General features: G+C 47.9%; 8 protein-coding genes across 8 annotated transcripts; 3 read left to right on the forward strand and 5 right to left on the reverse strand.

Annotated features, from left to right (window-relative positions):
* Positions 1 to 62: 62 nt before the first annotated feature.
* F4807DRAFT_138479 (uncharacterized protein) lies at positions 63 to 4023 on the reverse strand. The gene is made up of 2 exons (XM_047993088.1): positions 3383 to 4023; positions 63 to 3329 (listed from the first exon to the last, which is right to left on the reverse strand). The coding sequence occupies exons 1-2, from the start codon at positions 3564 to 3566 to the stop codon at positions 598 to 600; spliced, it is 2916 nt and encodes a 971-aa protein (XP_047853057.1). The 5' UTR covers positions 3567 to 4023; the 3' UTR covers positions 63 to 597.
* On the forward strand, positions 3936 to 5257 carry F4807DRAFT_461472 (purine and uridine phosphorylase; the record flags this gene model as incomplete). The annotated part of the gene is made up of 3 exons (XM_048001681.1): positions 3936 to 4217; positions 4323 to 4995; positions 5061 to 5257. 3 exons carry the CDS (start codon positions 3936 to 3938, stop codon positions 5255 to 5257), a joined length of 1152 nt encoding a protein of 383 aa, XP_047853058.1.
* Positions 5258 to 5843: 586 nt separating this feature from the next.
* On the forward strand, positions 5844 to 8089 carry F4807DRAFT_429990 (nmrA-like family protein). The gene is made up of 3 exons (XM_047998389.1): positions 5844 to 6947; positions 7015 to 7177; positions 7233 to 8089. The coding sequence occupies exons 1-3, from the start codon at positions 6341 to 6343 to the stop codon at positions 7393 to 7395; spliced, it is 933 nt and encodes a 310-aa protein (XP_047853059.1). The 5' UTR covers positions 5844 to 6340; the 3' UTR covers positions 7396 to 8089.
* F4807DRAFT_452205 (cytochrome P450) lies at positions 7720 to 9630 on the reverse strand (the record flags this gene model as incomplete). The annotated part of the gene is made up of 5 exons (XM_048000308.1): positions 7720 to 8502; positions 8581 to 9065; positions 9125 to 9160; positions 9216 to 9320; positions 9459 to 9630. The coding sequence occupies 5 exons, from the start codon at positions 9628 to 9630 to the stop codon at positions 7720 to 7722; spliced, it is 1581 nt and encodes a 526-aa protein (XP_047853060.1).
* An 845-nt stretch (positions 9631 to 10475) lies between these two features.
* On the reverse strand, positions 10476 to 12160 carry F4807DRAFT_430000 (3,4-dihydroxy-2-butanone 4-phosphate synthase). The gene is made up of 2 exons (XM_047998391.1): positions 11701 to 12160; positions 10476 to 11608 (listed from the first exon to the last, which is right to left on the reverse strand). Exons 1-2 carry the CDS (start codon positions 11762 to 11764, stop codon positions 10983 to 10985), a joined length of 690 nt encoding a protein of 229 aa, XP_047853061.1. The 5' UTR covers positions 11765 to 12160; the 3' UTR covers positions 10476 to 10982.
* Positions 12161 to 12347: 187 nt separating this feature from the next.
* F4807DRAFT_138549 (ubiquinone biosynthesis O-methyltransferase) lies at positions 12348 to 13480 on the forward strand. Its single transcript, XM_047993089.1, has one exon. It carries the CDS (start codon positions 12484 to 12486, stop codon positions 13387 to 13389), a length of 906 nt encoding a protein of 301 aa, XP_047853062.1. The 5' UTR covers positions 12348 to 12483; the 3' UTR covers positions 13390 to 13480.
* Positions 13481 to 13570: 90 nt separating this feature from the next.
* On the reverse strand, positions 13571 to 14341 carry F4807DRAFT_461476 (uncharacterized protein; the record flags this gene model as incomplete). Its single annotated transcript, XM_048001682.1, has 2 exons — positions 13571 to 14140; positions 14198 to 14341. 2 exons carry the CDS (start codon positions 14339 to 14341, stop codon positions 13571 to 13573), a joined length of 714 nt encoding a protein of 237 aa, XP_047853063.1.
* A 118-nt stretch (positions 14342 to 14459) lies between these two features.
* Positions 14460 to 16905, reverse strand: F4807DRAFT_430003 (S-adenosyl-L-methionine-dependent methyltransferase). The gene is made up of 3 exons (XM_047998392.1): positions 15686 to 16905; positions 15330 to 15633; positions 14460 to 15267 (listed from the first exon to the last, which is right to left on the reverse strand). The coding sequence occupies exons 1-3, from the start codon at positions 16729 to 16731 to the stop codon at positions 14857 to 14859; spliced, it is 1761 nt and encodes a 586-aa protein (XP_047853064.1). The 5' UTR covers positions 16732 to 16905; the 3' UTR covers positions 14460 to 14856.
* Positions 16906 to 16993: the final 88 nt, after the last annotated feature.

The raw sequence follows: 16993 nt of genomic DNA on the forward strand, positions 1-16993 counted from the left end.
CGTTCCTGTGAAGGAATCATTGTTGCACACTGTACACAGTTTCTCGGTGTCTAGCTCTCTAGGTGCTATTTTATGTATTGCGAATAAAGACGGCTGAAGATAACTTATATTCTAGACGGAGTTAACTTTCTAGTCTGTAGCACCACGGTTTCGTAATAGCTGAATAACCTCACTTGATGCTATTGATAACAAACCCTGATTCTTCCAGTCTCGAGCCATGACATCAGCACCTGAATCTAGGTAGTAAAAAGCTCACTACGCCCCCAAAGCCCTCTGGTGCTGCTCCCATCAAAGGCGTCCAGTCGTTATAAGCACGTCGAGCATTGACTTCAGCACCGTGCTCGACCAGTAAGCGGACAACCCCCTCGCGTCCCCCAGATGCTGCTGCATGTAACGGTCTCGCGTCGATAGAGTGGCCCTCGACATTGGCGCCTCTACTGAGTAGCACTTTGACAACAGCTTCGTGGCCACAAAGTATTGCCGTATGCCCTGGGGTCATTTCTGCTTGATCAACGTTTTCAATGTTAGCGCCGCGATCAAGCAAGACCTGCACAATAGCTTCGCACCCAAGCTCCACTGCACTCTGTAGTAGAGAAGCTATTGTTTGATCGTGGGTGCAACATTAACGCCGTAGTCAAGGAATAGCTGAACAATAGCTTCTTGCTCATCCTTTGCTGCCTTCGACCACTTTAATTTGCTATATTCCCAATCATGGATGATGCCGCGGTGGCGCTTAAGGATCTGTCGGAGAACAGCCACATTTCCAAGTTCGAATGCACGTTGAGGTAGAGATTCTAAGTCGGTTGTATCGAAATCGATGCCGTCACCTCTATCGAGTAACAATTCCACTACACCCCAATATTTCCGATTCACTGCAATTGAAAGCCGTGTATTGATATACTCGATCCGACCACCCCTATCAAGGAACATGCAAGCAATTGTCGCATATCCCTCGTCTAGTGCCTGAGTTAAAGCGTTATCATAATATACAAGTCGATCATCATCATCAAGTGTGTACTCGATTTCAGCGCCCGCATCAAGTAACAGTGAACAAATCTTTTTATGACCGTAGGATGATGCCAAAGATAGTGGGGTCCAGGTCCAGTAATGCGATAGCGCGAACTCGGGGGGACGTGGATTGACGTCGGCGCCATTTTTTATTAGAATCTGAACAATGACTTCATCTCCCCGATGAACTGCGCGTTGAATAGGGTGCTCATGATTACTCTTAAAGTTAGGGTTGGCGCCATGATTGAATAAAGTTTGGATGCCAGATATGTTCTTCCCATCTATCGCCAATTCGAGAGGTGTGATTTTTGATATTCCAGTGCTGGACTTATCCATTGTCTTTTTATTGAGATTTATCTTTTCGATAATAAGGAAGACATCTAGGATTTCTGATTCTTTAGCTTCTATCAGATGGAAAAGGACGTTTCTAGTGAAGAAGAAGCTTCGCTTCAAGGCGTTCCTTTCTTGTCTGGTGTTGATAAGGTCGCCACATAGTTGGTGAAGGTTGAATTCTGGTGGCAATATCTGCACCTCCATCTGTAGTAACGCCTGGAGAGCTTCGTTACTCTTGGTGGTAAGTGCAGAGAATATTGGCGTGCCGTAGCGTGCTTTTTCCACAGCAAAACATGATTGATGGACATCGGGAATTCGGATGAGATCCGGCAAGTTGTTCCCTGCTAGTATGTATAAGAGACTTTCTGTCTCAGTGTATCGCCGTATTTGGCTCATCGCGAATAAATTATTGTATATTTTCCAATTGTCTAATGAGAAGCAAGACGAAGGTGTGACGAATACTTCTAGAAATCCTTTCTGGTTGACTCCGCTGGATTCAGCTTTGTCAGCATGATATAAGATATTCCGGTTGGCGTATTCAAGGAATGGAAGCTTGTTGACTATTTCCTGGCGGATTCGCGCGGTCTCTGGGTCCGATGCTTTTGGAAGCGGACTAGGGAGGTCAAAATTCTTTACGATCTTGTTGCCCATGTATGCGCCACAACATTGTCTAAGCTTATCATGGCTTTTTCCTTCAAGGTTAGACCCAAGTCCTGGCCATATTTTCTGAAGCCCATTTTCCTTGAGGAGGAAATCCCGAACTGACTCATGGATAAACTGAATGGTGGGTTTCTTATTTTTTGTCGATTCCGCGAGTCCTTTCGAGTTGTCAATGATGTATCTCCGGATGTCGTCGGTTGAGAGATCGTGTTCTGAATCGCAGGCGAATAAGGAATCCGGTTCCACTCCAGACATAATGGCAAAGTAGAGTTCCTTTGGAGTCAGAGGGCGCCTTGCGAAAAGCACCCACTGGATGCAGAGCAGGAGCCCTTCCGTATTATCGTGGTCGCGGGTCAATATGTTGTGAATCAAATTGTGAAGATCACCGGGAATATCTTTTAGTCTCTTATGAAGACTGTGTTTGCGTCCGCGATCGTATTCCTTGTTTAAGATATCTACTACTAGAACCACCCACATGAAAACACCAGATGCCTTGTTCTGTAGCTTGGAACGGATCTCCTCTGCGTGGTTGCTATGCCCGATATTCAATTTATCATCCAAATAGCTTGTTATATCTTGTTGATGTTCTTCCCTCCCTTCAATCACTAGGTTGAGCCCCTTTTTGACCGTGATGTGCGGATAATGCCTGCTCGCAAGGCATACACGTAATTTGGTTCCGGTTGGGGCGGCCTGTTCATTGAGAGCAGATAGAAATGATATCATGCTTCGAATTTGTTGTTCCTCGCATTCATCTAATGCGTCAATAAAGCAGATGATCGAAGATGTCTTCATCGAACATATTGCCCCTTCCAAAAGAGATGTCAACGATTCGATGTTCCATTTGTGTCCGGGGCTGGTTGAATCTAGTACTTGTCGGAGATCGGGCTGTTCTTCGAGGAGCTGTGATAGAAGCGATCGGTAGAGGCCAATTGTAGATTTCTCCAATTCTTCTCCTCTCGCATTGAAAAAGAAGGAGAGGACGATATTCCCTTGTTTTCTCAACGTCCGATAGATATGAGAGAACGTGGATTTCATCAAAGTTGACTTTCCTGCGCCGGGCTTACCCTTAACCCATAGGAGACCACCATGGTCGTCAAACTTATTGACATTAAGCCAATCGACGTATTGCGTAGTTTTCAGGAACCACTTGCAAGTTTTCCCATGCGCTCTCTTAATAGTCATTCGGCGGGTATCAATTTGAGTGAATTTGAGAGACTCGAGCAAATTGCGTCGATGTTCTTCCTCACTAAATATCGTACCAGAGGTGGTCAGGGTCTGCGGGGAGAAGGACGGGTTGATGAAGACATTGCTATTATGAAAATGCGGCACTAAATCCAAGGGTCAGTTCCAATAGGGGTCCCTTGGATGCGTAGCACTATACTATTGAAGTCCCGCCCATTGTGGAATCTCCCATGCACATTCTGTATGCCTTCTCCGGAATGTTGAGCGTAGCCTTGATCTCCATTGTGCGAGTTTTCGCTATGTTCGGGAGGGGCAGAGCCTGCATATTCTTCGCCCTGCTCATAGTAATCATTTGTTTTGAACCTCTTGTTCGGACGCTCCATTTGGCTTCAATATTAAAATGGATAGGTCACGATCTTTGATAGTCATGGGTGAATATTCGCAACATGAATCGGGGTATGATGTGTTTTGTCAAGGCTTCGTAACAAGTGAAGGAGGAGTAATGTTGGGCAGTCTGATAATAGCAATTGGGTTTCAAACCCCCATTTTATTGGTCATGGGGCTTCGGGGCAGACAGTAAGGCACACTTTGACGAAGGCGAGGCAGATTCGGCTGAAAGGTATGCAGGTACCTAGCAAGGCATGTAATATACCTATATAGGTAGGTATATTCCCTTGAACTCAGCCTTACAACATAACTTTACGTACCTACTCGAGTCCCTTGATTCGAATACCTTATGATTATCGGCGTAAATGGCTGAACTACGACCTGAAGATTATTCTATCATATGGATTGCACCGCTAGCGATCGAGGCACAAGCTGCCATACATATGTTAGACCGTAGACATAATGGCAGGTTTCTGATGGGCCGTGGTGACGATTACGTGTTTCCAGCCGGAGAAATGTGCGGGCATAACGTTGTGATCGCAACCCTTCCAGCAGGGCAGGAATACGGAACCGGATCAGCTGCAGCACTTGTTAGCCAAGCGAAAAAATTCTTCCCTAATTTTTGGTTTGGTCTTCTGGTGGGCGTGGTGAGTAGTACTCCAAGCAAATCTCAGGACCTCTCCCTTATACCATGCGTTCTGCCCACCCCAATTGCCTTGGTAGGATTGAAATACTTATTAGATTTATTTCAGGCTGCTGGGCTCCCTAATCTTCGCCGAAATCCGCCACGAGATATACGACTAGGCGATGTTCTTGTCAGCATCCCCGATATCGACCGCTCAGGAGCCGTGGCCTATGATCTAGGTAGAGATACGGGAAAAGACGAACTCGAACTCTTACGTCAAGGCCATGTACTAGCCCAAACAGAGCCTGTAGTGAGATCTGCAATTGGAAGTATCAAGCTTGATTCGCCAGATGAATCCAAACTGTTTCTGCCATATTATGAAGCTATGAAGGATAAACGGCATTCGAATGGAACTTTCGTTGACCCTGGACAAGAGTATGACAAACTCTACCAGGATGGTGACGATGGGGCCGAGAGCCTTGTAGAGAGGCAACCACGTCCTGATTCTCAACGCACTCTTGTGTGGTATGGATCTATAGGGTCAGGAGAGAAACTCATGAAGAATGCTGCAAGACGCGACGAATTGAGAGACAGGTACGACATTATTGGTCTAGAGATGGAAGCAGCGGGAACCATGAATCGGATCCCCGTCGGTGTGATCAGGGCTGCTTGCGATTACGGAGATAAACGCAAGAACAAGGAATGGCAGCCGTACGCTGCGGCTATGGCGGCGGCATATGCAAAGGCCGTCTTGTTTCAGATTCCTCCAAAGCCCAAGCCTGATCAACGTAGTAGACGACGTAAGATGCCTTTCCATAGATACTTCCAGCCAGTATGATGCCTAGATGGCTAACATGACTAATAGACTCAACCAAACGTCGTGCAAGGGACTCAACAGACTCGGACTCGGACTCGGACGATGATAGTAGGAATAAACGATCCAACATCGATGGCACTACTAGAGCTTCGTCAAGAAGAGACAATGTCGTATTTAGGGGTCAAGGTAACCAGAACGTAGGCTCTGGGAGTATCTCGATTGGTGGAAGTCAAACTTTTCGTTAAAAGCAGGCATCACGGTAGCGACACTTGATATTTCTCGTATATTACTAGTATTTGGAAATAGTCATTGAGTCAGAACATTCAGGAATTATATTCATACTTGTAGTGGTAGTCTCAACGCGACTATCACAACTCCGTCAGCTCGTCAGCTGAGTACCTAGGTAGTTTTACCGAATTAGGAATCCATTGATTAGTAGTCGTCTTGTGTATCTTGATGAATAAACGCGGAGAATCGATTGACTTAAAGATGGTCGGAGAACTAAGTACGTTAACGATGAGTGTTTTTCTTGTCAGAAAACGAAGGAATAATTAGGGGGTGGAAAATTGCATAGCATGTTTCTGGACCGTCCCGGGATATCCCCCTAGCCACACTGTAGCGGGGTGTGGGGTCCCTGATAATTAGCTGCAGGAGGCTGAATATCGTTATGCGCTATGCAGGTAAAGAGTTATCATCATTACCGGGCTATACGGAGTATGCTTTAAAGAATCGAGAGTCAGTAGCGAGGTGTCAGATACAATTTCATAATTTTTGTGTTATCAGGTGGTCCGTGTGTTTTAATGCCTTGATGCCTTTAAATCTCTGGCTTTTACGTGATCTCCTTTGAGATACGATATGGAGACCATTAAAGATTTTGCAGTTAGTCTTGGCCATAATCTTTTGGATTGGGAAGATAGAATTTTCTTTATATAATTAATTGAATTATCAAGTCTCACGTTATTTTGACACGAGGCATCTGAAAAGAAAGAGAATTGTGGATCTTAACCCCTTTTCTTAATAAGAGGATATTTATGAACGTACCTAGTAGGTTATATACTTCGCTCAAGGAATCCCTTTGCCCGCCTCTAACAGAAACATAAACTTTTTGATCTAATTGAAAGTTATATGGAAGGTCTTAAACCATACAATGCAGTAGTACGTCACGAACACGTCCTGCAGCCGGCGCATGCCGTGTCGGTGCTACGGGACTCCGACTCTCCAGCCCTTACGTACCGGGTACATATGGGATATAAAAAGCAAGATGACACGCCTTTCTCGAAGTCAATCTATTTCACTTTCCATTCCGTATCAAATAACTCTAGGTTAACATGTCCGTCACCATTGGAATTGCCGGGATCACTGGGAAGTTCGCTCGCGAACTGACCTCAATCCTCCTGAAAAATCCACATGTCGCTATTAAGGGGTACTGCCGCGACCCTTCCAAAGTTCCACAGTCCTTTACTTCCAAGGTATCACTGGTGAAGGGGGATGCCTACGATGAGCCCGCCATCCGGTCCTTCGTCGCCGGGTGCGACGTAGTGGTCTGCTGCTACCTCGGCGATCCGAAGTTGATGGAAGACGGGCAGAAGCTCCTCATCGATGCCTGCGCTGCCGAAGGCGTTCCGCGCTATGTCGCCTCTGACTGGTCCATAGACTACACTAAACTCAAATTGGGACAGTTGTTCCCTAAAGACCCCATGATTCGCGTCAAGGCGTACCTGGACGCGCAGGATAAGGTCAAGGGTGTACACATCTTGGTCGGCATGTTCATCGATGGCTTCTTCGGCGCTCATTTTAATGTTTACGATGCCGCTACCACCACGTTTAAGTACTGGGGCACGGGCGATGAGATCTGGGAGGGAACTACCTACCGGAACGCTGCCGAATACACGGCTGCCATCTGCTTAGACAAGGACGCTGTGGGCATTCTCAAGCGTAAGTTCTCCGTGAGTTTTACATGATTCCGAGTAATGGCTTACGAGACATACCTACCTATCTACAGTTGTCGGCGGGCAATCCACCTTCAATGAGATAGTCGCATTGTTCGAACGAGTCTACGGTGTGAAGCCTAAGGTTGATCGTCAAGGCTCGTTGGACGATTTATTCAAGCTCATGAATGAAAAAAGAGAAAAAGACCCCAAAAACATTTTCTCATACTTGTTCCTGTAAGCGGAGAGAATTCCTATATATATACCCAGTCCCAAGCTTACTATGTCATAGCTTCTTCCAATACTATATGATCGAAGGAACGACTGATATCGGACCTGAGCTTGACAATGATAGGTACCCCCAGGTGAAGCCTGTAAGCTGGGAAGACTACCTCAGAATGGTGCCCAAGGATCAGCTGCCTACTGCAATCACTAAAGTCGGTCAGAATGTTTAGGGGTACAGTGAGAAGGCTGAGCTATGGGACTGGTATTATGTGTACACCTTGGTATTTAACATATTATCCACGTACCTAGGCAATATCCATACCTTCCTCCTAGGTAGCTATGCGATGTTTCATCATATACCACTGTGGCTTCGTCAAACCTCCATATCACACTACCTATGTATCAAATCCTTTCAGACAAATCTCCAAAGACAAGATGCAAATGCGCCCCAACCCAACACCGCAGAGCCATCCATCCATTCCACCCACCCACCAAAATCCCGCCCCAGACAAAAGCCCCCCAAACCTCCCCACCACACCACACTCAACACAACCTCATCTCCCCCTCGCCCAAAACCTCGCCTTAACACCCGTCATGATCGCGATATACGTAAAGCTCTCCATCGCCCGCACATCAGGCCTCTCCACAATCTGCACATCGAACTCGCTGAGCAGGCGCGGGACCACCTTCGCGAGCATCAGCTCCGCGAGGTTGCGCCCGGGACACGTGTGCGCGCCGCCGCCCCACGCGAGGCTGAGCCGGTCGAGCTGGCGCCACGCCTCGGGGCTCGCGAGCCAGCGCTCGGGCCTGTAGAGTTCGGCGTCGGCGCCGTAGATAGATGGGTTTACGTGTAGGGCTGGTACGTTTACGCCGACGGTTGTGCCTGGGGGGAAGGAGTGTCCGTGCAGCTGTAGGGGCGGGCCGGGCGGGACTTTGCGCCAGAGCGCGAGGGAGGTTACGGGGTGTAGGCGTAGGGTTTCTTTGAGCGCTGCTTGGGTGTATTTGCATTTTTCGAAATCGAGGGCGGCGCCGGGGGAGGAGGAGGAGGAGGAGTCTAGCTCAGCTTGGACGCGCGATTTTATGGACGGCGAGGAACAGATCGATACGAGCGTCGAGACGGCGATCGATGTCGTGGTCTCGTGTCCGGCGATGAAGTTGAAACTTGCCATTGCGGAGGCGTAGTGCACTTTCCAATTCGGCTTCTTGGTCGTCGCTGCGAGGAGCTCGGCCAGCATGTCCGGAGCGGCTTCTGCGTCTGTGCCTGCGTCTACGGAGGGAGCTTGTTTCTCGGAGGAGAGGAATGCGGCGGTGCGGTTTTTTATGATTTCTAGGGTCCGCTATTGCGGGTTAGTAAATCTTGTTGCTGTTGGTGTATGGGGGATAGGGGGTAGCAGGTGTAACGACGAAGTTCTTACCGGCTCAAAAGGGACATAACCCTCCGGGAACTTGATATCGACACCAAATATCTTCGCGATTCTGGACCGCAGCGATGGCCACTTTTGGACAACGACGAGCCACGGCTGCAGGGAGCCGAATGCAGTCACCTGTCGCCATTGTTTGATGCTCTTAGCGAGGAATCCGTGGTCACTTTCATCCTCGATGAACCCAGGAGACCAGTTGAGAGTAATAGCGCCGAGACACTCGACTACGGCCAAGTGTAACCATTCAGCGAGATCCAGTACTTCTCCTTCCTGCGACTTCAGCTTGGCGACGAAACGGTCCATCACCTCATCCAAGCGGTCGCTATATTTCTTTAGAGAAGACGTAGAATACGTCGTGCCAATGTTCTTTCTGTGGCTCTTGTAGCGCTGCATATCAAGTTCGCCATTAAAAGCAAAGGCGTCTGCTTGGTGTCGACGGAATCGCCAGTCTATTCTTCCTGGGTTGTTGCTCAAGGACCCTATTTGGTGTGAGCTATTAATACGGGGTGAGTGGGGATGTTGAGATGATCATAGGTACAGTAAAAGTCTCCCTTCTCGATATATTGACTTCCAGCTAATAAATTGTCAGCGATCTTCGTCAGGGTGGAAGGCTTGCGAAGAATACATACTATAGATTGCCTGAAAAGCCTCCTTGGAATCAAAGGAGACATCATTTGGGCTTATCCGAACTGCTGGTCCGTATTTCTTATGCAAGTCCCTATAAAGCACCGTCACTAAGATAAGAAAGGTAAGTTAGAACATAGTATCTATGATATTTTAAGGTCCTCCGAAGCTGTAGACCTCATCCATGTACTACGGAATTTAGGGGGCTGGGGTCTTTTAGAGAATAGCAAAGCTTGGACAGTACTCACTTCGACCTTTCCTTACCTGATACACATACCATAGGCTTGTGATGGCAGCAAGCCTCGGACCTGGAATATTCGCAAGCGGATGTAGATATAGGCGATAAATGATTAAGGAGATCGGGAGTAGCGAGAAATACGCCCCCAGAAATAAATAGGGGTGCGTTAGTATGGAAGCCATCTTATGGTCTAAACCATTTGTCGATCTAGCCAAAGAGTTTACGAAGTTGTGTATAAAACTTCGAATCAGGAAATGCTCAGGCGCGAATTAACTTGGATAAGGGGATGATCAAATAATAATATTATGCTTCCGGGGGGAGAATGGGGAAATCTATCCTTATGGGCAACCCACTGGAAAAGAGCTTCATTGCTCGATAGCATATAAGAGAGAAGACGTGAAAACGGACATGCATATGTTGTCGTTCCAGTACCATCTTTATCTAGATATGATCTATGCAACCACGCGGAGCACCTAATTCTACCTAATTGTGTGTCGACCGCCACTTACATACCTACGATCGTCACCATCTGACTGGTCCCGCGGGGAACCACGGAACCCCTTGCTTCGATTACATATCGGACATACCTTTCCCTGGTACACTCGTGGATAGGACTCACAGGCCACTTATGACGATCTATGGGTCATCTTAGGTATGTTAGTGGGTACCCGCTGCGCCGCAGTAGGGCTGGCAGGGCTGGCAAGGTGAGACAAGTCAATGTTCAGTGTAGTATTTAAACAAGGACATTGTTATAGAAGACACACATATAGGTTATAATAGCAAGTTATTAACGTTACATTAGTAATGCGATCTAGTTAAGCTTAAGTCCTACTTAAGATGCTCTACTAGTATGGTAGGACACGGAGGTCTAGCCACGTCTACATGAGAGTGAGATTATAGTCCAACCACTCTCCCGGACCCAGACCACTGATTGTTCTTACTAGTGACATCGAGGCAGTTTATAGGCTGTGTCGTAACTCTATGTTTCCTAATATAGCAGTAGTGCTTTGTCATCTTTGTAAGTCAACCACCATCGCCAAACCCCGGTATTTCGTCCACTCACAAGATATCGAATCAATAGCCTCAGCACATTGAAACTAGAGTTGAGTGGCTATTTCCGAATGTAAGTTGGGTCGATATTCCTCAGGCCTTGCGCCGAAGCTAGCAACCAAGGGCGTTTTCGATTCTTCAGCTCTAGAGTAAAGCCTGGTTATTCATTGATAGTTAGGCTATTCAGAACCACATAACCGTTCCAAATACACTAGGATCGGGAAGGGTATCGGTTGTTTGATTCCAGTTCGGATGTTAGATCCATGCAATGATGTATAATACAGTGTGATATGTGCAGAGATGCGACTTTATGATAGTGGCCCCGTTTTCTCTATGCAAACCCAGTAATGATTCAAGGAAATGCCTCCTTATCAGCCTCGCAGCTAGCGTCCTGTCCTTTTGTCCAAAGATGCTTGCGTACCCTTCGCTTTGCGCTGACTACGTCCTAACTATATCCGAGAACCCTCGTCGCGTGTGCTAGTGGTTAAGAACTCCCATTCGTGCCCTCGGTCTTCTCTAAGTAGGCGACAAGGTCCGCGATTGTGCAGACCTTGATTCCCCATTTTCTCGCGAACGCGATGCATCCCTCACCTCTCATCATGCCAGGACCTTCTCGTATGGCTCTCCCGCTAACCTCGTCTCCGTCCTCGACGAGCTCGCAGATGACGGCGACTTCAGGTTTTCCAGCCAGCCTACAAAAGTCTACGCCAGCCTCGGTATGACCCGGTCGAATCCTAACGCCGCCCGGTCGCGCGCGCAACGGGAGCACATGCCCCGGCCGTCGGAAGCTGGCCGGGGTAGAATTGGGGTTCGCGAGATTTCGGACTGTCAATGCGCGGTCGTGGGCGCTGATACCGGTGGTCACGGCAGGATCAGCGGAATCAATGGATATGGTGTAGGCCGTGCCGCGGGGGTCTTCGCTGTTTTCGACCATCTGTGGTAACTTAAGGGATTCGGTGAGAGCGGGAGTAATAGGAGCGCAGACATAACCAGACGAGTGTCGGATCATGAAAGCCATTTGTTCGGTCGTCATATTCTCGGCGGCTATGATTAAGTCGCCTTCGTTTTCGCGACCCTCGTCGTCCATCACAACTATGAACTCGTCATTTCCTGCGCCGCCGTATGCTTATTAGTCTACCTTGGCGCAATACTGCCTCGACCAACACTACTACGTGAGGTTATTTAGGATTAAGAGCACATACGGAAAGCGGCGATCGCATCGGGTATGGAGTCGAATCGATTATGGTCAATAAGCGCGGACGGCATGACGGACAATTCGTCGGTATAATGAATAATGAGGGATATTATAGTCTTGCCACACCCCAATTGGCGCAGAATCAAGTCGCTACGAGACTGAATAAGTTGTATATTAACAATCGCGGCGTTATCGATCGTGGGGTTTAGAAGTGGGAGGATAGGTATATAGTAAATCGCAGTATATTGACAACTAAGTCAAATCCCTTTATTCCAGTCGCTCCAAGAAAAGACCAACACTGTTTTATGTTAACGCGACTCGAATAGTGAAGTAGTAAAGTTAGAAAAACAGCAAACAGATAAGTAATATTGAGAAGTTATTACTCATCACGAGATTTAAAGACTAAGAATGCGATGGTTCTTTCAAATGCTGACTGATCGCCCTAGTAATTAGTGCCTCCGAGGACTTTCCTCCCCGATGCTCGGCGGGGTCGGTTTCCTCGGTGAGGGGCGCTGTTTCCTAGGATCTAGAATTACATCACACTAGAAAATCATGGACTTTGATTGGTCAATCCCGTCAAAACGGGCTGAGCCGGCACATGCCGCAACCTTCTAGCCCTGCTGCATCTCATCTCAGCTTCTTACCCAATTTGGAACTTTTCATATGCAACTAATCTTTCTCGCGCTTCAGTCTACCTAACTCACACGACAACAGCGTCCGCTATGACGAAGCTTGTCTTTATGATATAACGCGCTTAAGAGACGAATGTCGTAGTCAAAAACCCTACATCATGCCACCGCGCTCAAAAGCCACGTCTCTCCTCCGGCGGCTCCGCAATCCTACCGCCAGTTCGCGCTCCGCTCAATGCTCATTCGGATCGCCCAACCGGAGTTTCTCATCACCCTCGAATTCCAGTCCCGCCGATTCCGCATACACGAGCGTTTCTCCCGATGAGGTATCTCACTTCAATGCTCTCGCATCCTCGTGGTGGGATCCCCAAGGACCATCCCGCATCCTCCACCTCATGAACCCGCTACGCCACGACTTCATCTGCTCCTGTCGCTCTTCCGTTTTCGACGATCCGCCCCCACCATCCAACGGCCTAAAATACCTTGATATAGGTTGCGGAGGCGGCATATTCGCCGAATCCGCTGCCCGATTACCTACCACCGCCTCGGTAACAGCGATCGATCCCAGCTCCGAGGTGCTCTCCGTCGCCAAGGCGCATGCGAAGCGGGACCCTGCATTACGATCAAAATTAACATATATAAATACCCCCATCGAGCAACTCCCCGCTCCAAATGCCCCCAACGACGGCTATGACGTAGTGTCGATATTCGAGGTCGTAGAGCACGTGTCGAACCCGGCGCAGTTCCTAGACCGGTGTACACCGTTCGTCAAGCCGGGTGGCTGGCTGGTACTAAGCACGATAGCGAGGACGTGGATGAGTTGGTTGACGACGAATCTTGTGGCCGAGGACTTGCTTCGTATAGTGCCGAAGGGTACTCATGACTGGCGAAAATATATTAACGAAGAGGAGCTGAGAAACCATTTCCTCCTGAAGAGGACGGAATGGACCGAGCCAAGGTGCATGGGGGTGGTCTACGTCCCGGGTCTTGGCTGGAAGGAGGTGAGCGGTAGCGAGAAGGTCGGCAATTACTTCTTCGGCGTTAGGAGAGTAGTTGAATCGACATAAAAGGCCATAAAATTGAACTGTATTATATTGAACGACGGCTGCTGTTTACTTTAGAACGGTAAAGCTTAAAGCTACTGGTTTTCTCACCAACCACCAATATGCCCTCGACGTCCGCTATTCCTAAATGCCCAGGTGCGTAATGCATTCTATTCAGGCGCTTGTCTAAAGGAACAATATTCTCTTAGTACCAACTCTTGAACCCTTCCTCCTTAAAGATCCATTCAGTCGATAGTGGTAAGTTCAATCCAAGCATCGAGAAAAGCACGGCATCGGTAGCTTCTTCTTGGTCCACATCTCCAGTAAATCCCAAGTATCCCTTCCCGACCCGGGAGAAGGCGACCGGTGTCTCCCTTCCGAGAGGCTGCCATTTATTGTCGCCATCGAAGCCGTATGACCTGGGTGGCTCGGGGAGGTACCAGCAAGATTCGGGCGAAACGTTCTTGAGATAGACCATATTGAATTGGCAGAACCCGTAAATGTTCGGCAAGCCAGACTTCCACCGCGTATTGGGACCCACGGCTGAAGGGTTTAGGATGCAGCGATGGCAATGTTCGCCGTGTATTGCCCAGGGTAGACCCCACTCCTTCATGAATTGGTCGAAACGGTCGAAGTGCATGGTGAAGGCAAAGCACACGCTTAGCACGACAATGCCGCCTTCTCGGGCGTACCGGATCACTTTGAGTAGTAGCATAAAGTTCTTGGGTTCGGCGATGCTGAAGTCGGTGAGGAGTATTGCATGGGGAGTGCGATTCTTTTGCAATAGTTCGACAGCCTCGTTGGCGTTCTAGGCCGGCTGGATGGTAGCTACTTCGGCGAGCTTTCTGATCGTTGCAGTATAGTCGATTTGCTGCCGCGTCTCTCTAATATCGACCGCTTTTTGATATCGTTCCTCTCCGAGCGAGAACTGGAAGATGATGGGCTTTGCGGACACTCTTCTGATGGTTCGACGCATCTTCTGTTGAACGATCGTGAGAGTGGCCCAAGGGATTTGCACAGTTAGATCACTTACTTAGCTAAACCTAGGATAATAGTGATAACTAGACTTAATCGTCTATTTTTCCTTAAGCTGGGTCTTGGATACTGAATAAAATAGAATATGAGCAGTCTTCACGTGAACTTGGCAGATTTTATCAGGCGGCCTACGGCGCGCAAGTTGCGGCAAGCCACTAAGATTCAGGGGTAGGACGAAAATCGTAGGGCACCTAGCAATAGACTGAGATATTGAGGAAGTCACAGTCTATAGTATCGCGGAAGGAATTCTTCATTCTTATCGAAATGATTAAATCAATTTGGTGGCTGTGTTTTTACGTACAATAATACCCTAAAAGAACAGAACACTTTACGTTGGCATAACAATTTGATATGCTCAAGCACTTAATTGTACATTTACATTAACTCTGTTAGGTAATGGGTATATAGGTTGTCATAATGGAACGTACAGAACTCGCAATGGGCAGAGAATTTCGTTCACCACTGTTGCCAGACATGTCTCGGCAATACAGTCCTCATGACAGCCCAATGACCAAGAGCGCTCTGATCATGCCACTTTGCTAGCTTCTCGGTCTCATTCACCCTGAGAATTCCGGCATCTGTGGCGGTAGTCGAAAAGGCCGATTCATCTACTTCATGTTTGGGGAAGAGGTATGCTTTCCTAGAGAGACTACCGAGAAAGTCGGCATCGGTAGGTTTCCGGAAGGTAACTTTCTCGTCCGTCTTCGTACAAAAGACGATAACATTGTCGAAATCGCGACCTGTTTCCTCGACCATTTCCGCCGAAGGTGGTTCTCCTTCCCTGAAGATTCGGCATGACGGGAAGACTGTTTTGATCGTATTCATGACGATACCAAGAGGCGGAAGCGTGAAGTCACCAGCATAATTCTAGACATGTAAGCGTTAAACGATCACAATGAGTGCGTAGTTAATAATGAGGGTAGACTTACGATAGCTATCACGCCGTTGGGTTTAAGCATGTGTTTAAGACCCGATAGAAACTCTTCGGTAAATAGCGGGATTGGTTCTGCGCCACCTGTAAATACGTCGTGGACAATGTAGTCGTAGTTTTCGTAGAGTTCTTCCTTGTTAGATTGACTCCATGAGATAGCGTCTTGAATTACTGCTGTGTGGTTCGATGGCAGCCCAAAATATTTCTTGGCAAAGCCATAGACCAACGGGTCGATTTCAACAATAGTGGTGTCGATACCATGAGCTATCAAAGCTGATGGGGTGGTCCCGATTCCAAGACCGCTAGCACATTATTAGTACTAATACTCATGAGCAGCGATATAGGAATACCTACATATTCAAAGCCTTCGCTTCATTATCTGGTGCTTTGTTCAGAATCTGGACAAGGCGCACAGCTTCGAGTTGTGTAAAGACGCTATAGATTGGTTCCGCAACTATTTTGCGCTCAAATTTAGTCCACTCACCGCCGAGTAGACTATGATCGCATCGCATAACTCGAAACCCATCCTTATAACTGTCCAGAACTGAGATGTACCCTGTCGTTGACTCTCCCCGATCAACCAGTGACCACCCGCTAGTATGGAGTGTCGTGTTTAAGGAACTCGTGGCCATAGGTGTCATAAGGTGTGTATTATAGAACGTAGTATGTAAAAGCGCCGGAATAGCCCAAACTATGAGTTTCGATGGGGCTAAAATACTGTACGCTGAGGCTAACACCAGCTCTAAACCAACACGAGTTTGAAAGACCGATTTACCGATCTGAGAGATCAATTGCCGCATCGACTGTGCTTCGATGAATTTGAGAACAGCATACGAGCCCATACCAGGCGCAGGGCCTGCAATCGATTTCGGCAAGCGGCTTAGATCAGCACCTTCGAGGACATCCGCAAGGCAGGCCGTACTGAACATAGCTAACGGAAATAATGTGAAAGCCTCGGTTATAGCTGGTCCTAGCTTCGCACCAAAGGTCTCACTCGCTTGGAAGAGGAAGAATTGCGCCATGGGGATGTACGCGGCTACCAGGGGCAGCAGCGTGATCGTCTTCACTGGCAAGGCTCGCCTTAGGGCCAGATTTCCTCCCCATCCCACGAACAAAGCTGACCAAACAATTCTCTCATGTAGTCTAGTTGCGGCGATTTGACCATATACAGGCGATAAAGTCAGCAGGGAAACATTAGCATAAACAGCCATGAGCGCGATGAGCGACAAGGCTTTGCCGTAGATGATACCCTGCTGAACTGCCCAATTGGACCAGCTTTCATCCTTGGCTTGATCTGCCATTAACTTGAGCTCCTCCTCGAAATCTTCCTTCGTCTCCGGCATCTTTGCGCCTCCAACCTTAGACGGCCCCTTTTTCGAGACCTGTTTTCGTGGAGGCATGGTGAGAGTAATGAATGAGAGTCTACAAAATTAGATTCAAAACATACGCTAGGAGTACGGTAAGAAGCAAAGTACTGAATGGAAATTAGTAAATTGGCCCTCAACAGCCAGCTGTTGGAGTTATCATATCATATACTTGTCTGTTTGATATATTTACAGGCTAAAGAGGATTCAACTGAACAGATGTCTTGATAATTCAATAACACGGAGTTGCGGCGCAACCTTCGGTGGGTTTATAGTGGGTCATATGTGGCAGTTGTGG

Source organism: Annulohypoxylon truncatum, assembly GCF_022578515.1.
Source record: "Annulohypoxylon truncatum strain CBS 140777 unplaced genomic scaffold F4807scaffold_21, whole genome shotgun sequence".
Classification (NCBI taxonomy): Eukaryota; Fungi; Ascomycota; class Sordariomycetes; order Xylariales; family Hypoxylaceae; genus Annulohypoxylon; species Annulohypoxylon truncatum.

Excerpts from the sequence above, each read along its gene's own strand:
- F4807DRAFT_138549 (XM_047993089.1), top strand. The coding sequence starts at position 12,484 with ATGCCACCGCGCTCAAAAGCCACGTCTCTCCTCCGGCGGCTCCGCAAT.
- F4807DRAFT_429990 (XM_047998389.1), top strand. The coding sequence starts at position 6,341 with ATGTCCGTCACCATTGGAATTGCCGGGATCACTGGGAAGTTCGCTCGC. Across the intron at positions 6,948-7,014 it reads CGCTGTGGGCATTCTCAAGC|TTGTCGGCGGGCAATCCACC; the intron begins GTAAGTTCTCCG and ends ACCTATCTACAG. Across the intron at positions 7,178-7,232 it reads ATTTTCTCATACTTGTTCCT|CTTCTTCCAATACTATATGA; the intron begins GTAAGCGGAGAG and ends ACTATGTCATAG.
- F4807DRAFT_430003 (XM_047998392.1), bottom strand. The coding sequence starts at position 16,731 with ATGCCTCCACGAAAACAGGTCTCGAAAAAGGGGCCGTCTAAGGTTGGA. Across the intron at positions 15,634-15,685 it reads GAAGCGAAGGCTTTGAATAT|CGGTCTTGGAATCGGGACCA; the intron begins GTAGGTATTCCT and ends ATAATGTGCTAG. Across the intron at positions 15,268-15,329 it reads CCAACGGCGTGATAGCTATC|AATTATGCTGGTGACTTCAC; the intron begins GTAAGTCTACCC and ends TTACATGTCTAG.
- F4807DRAFT_138479 (XM_047993088.1), bottom strand. The coding sequence starts at position 3,566 with ATGGAGCGTCCGAACAAGAGGTTCAAAACAAATGATTACTATGAGCAG. Across the intron at positions 3,330-3,382 it reads CAATGGGCGGGACTTCAATA|TGCCGCATTTTCATAATAGC; the intron begins GTATAGTGCTAC and ends CCTTGGATTTAG.
- F4807DRAFT_430000 (XM_047998391.1), bottom strand. The coding sequence starts at position 11,764 with ATGCCGTCCGCGCTTATTGACCATAATCGATTCGACTCCATACCCGAT. Across the intron at positions 11,609-11,700 it reads CGATGCGATCGCCGCTTTCC|GAAATGACGAGTTCATAGTT; the intron begins GTATGTGCTCTT and ends ACGGCGGCGCAG.